This window comes from Pterocles gutturalis, unplaced genomic scaffold (genome assembly GCF_000699245.1).
Source record: "Pterocles gutturalis isolate BGI_N339 unplaced genomic scaffold, ASM69924v1 scaffold33391, whole genome shotgun sequence".
In the NCBI taxonomy this organism is placed as follows: Eukaryota; Metazoa; Chordata; class Aves; order Pterocliformes; family Pteroclidae; genus Pterocles; species Pterocles gutturalis.
Window position 1 is genome coordinate 1,689 of NW_010104078.1, and position 1,759 is coordinate 3,447.

The window sequence follows — 1,759 nt, forward strand, 5'->3', positions numbered from 1 at the left end:
TGGGACATTATTACCACCCCGAGGAGTTCACCTGCTGCCAGTGCAGGAAGGTGCTGGATGAGGGCGGCTTCTTCGAGGAGAAAGGCTCCATCTTCTGCCCCAAGTGCTACGACACGCGCTACGCACCCAGCTGTGCCAAGTGCAAGAAGAAGATCACTGGGGTGAGTGTCCCTCGGCCTGCCCCATACCTCCTGTCACCACTCATGGGTCCCCAGCTCTGTCCCTTCCCATCCTGATCCCATCCCCAGGGATCCTTTGTCCCTTTCTGCCCTGGGAGGAGGTTCCCTGAGGCGCAGGATGGTCCTGCCCCTGGCTGACAGCAGTTCCCCTCCAGGAGGTCATGCACGCACTGAAGATGACCTGGCACGTGCAGTGCTTCACCTGCGCTGCCTGCAAAACTCCCATCCGCAACCGGGCCTTCTACATGGAGGAGGGACAGCCCTACTGCGAGAGAGGTAGGACATGGGACCCCACATGCCCCTCCGCATGGCCCTGGCCACTGTCCAGGCTCAGCACCTGCCCGTGGGGTGGGGGTGGGCTGCCCTGTGCTGTGGGTCTTTCCCCAGGCCATGGGGAATGCAGGGACCCCTCTCTCATAGCCCTGAGCCCTCCATCCTGGTCCTCCCAGGCTGCTGGGTGGTGCCATCGCTCCCATGTTGCCATGGCAATGAGGGAGGATGTACATCAAAGGCGAGTGCTGCATCCTGGGAGATGAGGTTTGCCTCCTCCCTGCTGCTGGGTTGCAGCTGGGGCCATCCTAGCACGGCACAGGCATGTTGTCCGGGTGTCTCAGGCATCGTCCCCCTGGGGCTGGCAGCAAGTTGTCCCCAGGCTATGCCTGCAGGATCCTGGCTGTGCTGCAGCCTGGTTCCTCTGGGACGAGGGGCTGCAGGGCAGGGGAGCACTGACCTGGGCTCTGCCCCTCCTCACAGACTATGAGAAGATGTTTGGCACCAAGTGCCGCGGCTGTGACTTCAAGATTGATGCTGGGGACCGGTTCCTGGAGGCGCTGGGGTTCAGCTGGCACGACACTTGCTTCGTCTGTGCGGTGAGCCGTGTGCCTCCCTCCCCAGCTGCCGGTGGGGCCATGGCTCTCCCTGGCAGTCGTGCTCTGCGTGGGGTCCCTGCTGCCACACGGTTTTCCCCCCTTGGCTCTGCACTGGTGGCTCAGGTCCCTGCTCTGAGCCTGCTGCTCCCTGGCATCTGTTGGTGCTGAGCCCTGGGTTGGGGGTGGTGACCTGGGGGCTGACCTGACCACCTGCGCTCTCCTCCCCAGATCTGCCAGACCAACCTGGAAGGGAAGACGTTCTACTCCAAGAAGGACAAGCCGCTCTGCAAGAGCCACGCTTTCTCCCATGTGTGAGGGGCGGGAGTTCAGCTGTGCCCACGCATGCCCCTGCCCCTGCATGCTCCTGTCCCCCACCCTGCTGCCCCTGGGGAGCCAGGCTGGGCACTCACCCCTTCCCCTTGCTCCTGCCTCTGGCCTGACTCCCACCCGAGGTGGTGCTGGGTCCCAAGCCCCTTGTAGCTGGGTGACCTCTTCTGTGACAGCTGTCCCTGGGAGCCCTGGGAAGGGGACACTGCATGGGTCCCCTGCCCCCTAGCCACCCGATGTGGTGGCTGCAGCTGTGCCAAGGCTGGAGTTGGGGAGGGTCTGGCATAGATCGGCTGCTCCCTCCCTTGACTGGGGTCTGGCAACTCAGCACCGGGACGTGGATACTCCTGGCACATCCCTGAGGGGGTGAGGACTAGCCCCCCA

The 1,759-nt window shown here is 63.8% G+C and overlaps 1 protein-coding gene across 1 annotated transcript; it reads left to right on the forward strand.

Annotated features, from left to right (window-relative positions):
* Positions 1-6: 6 nt before the first annotated feature.
* On the forward strand, positions 7-1,374 carry LOC104471567 (PDZ and LIM domain protein 7; the record flags this gene model as incomplete). The annotated part of the gene is made up of 4 exons (XM_010086947.1): positions 7-161; positions 335-455; positions 933-1,048; positions 1,277-1,374. Coding segments are annotated over 4 exons (479 nt in total), but the record flags the coding sequence as incomplete, so codon positions are not given.
* Between the last annotated feature and the right edge of the window lie 385 nt (positions 1,375-1,759).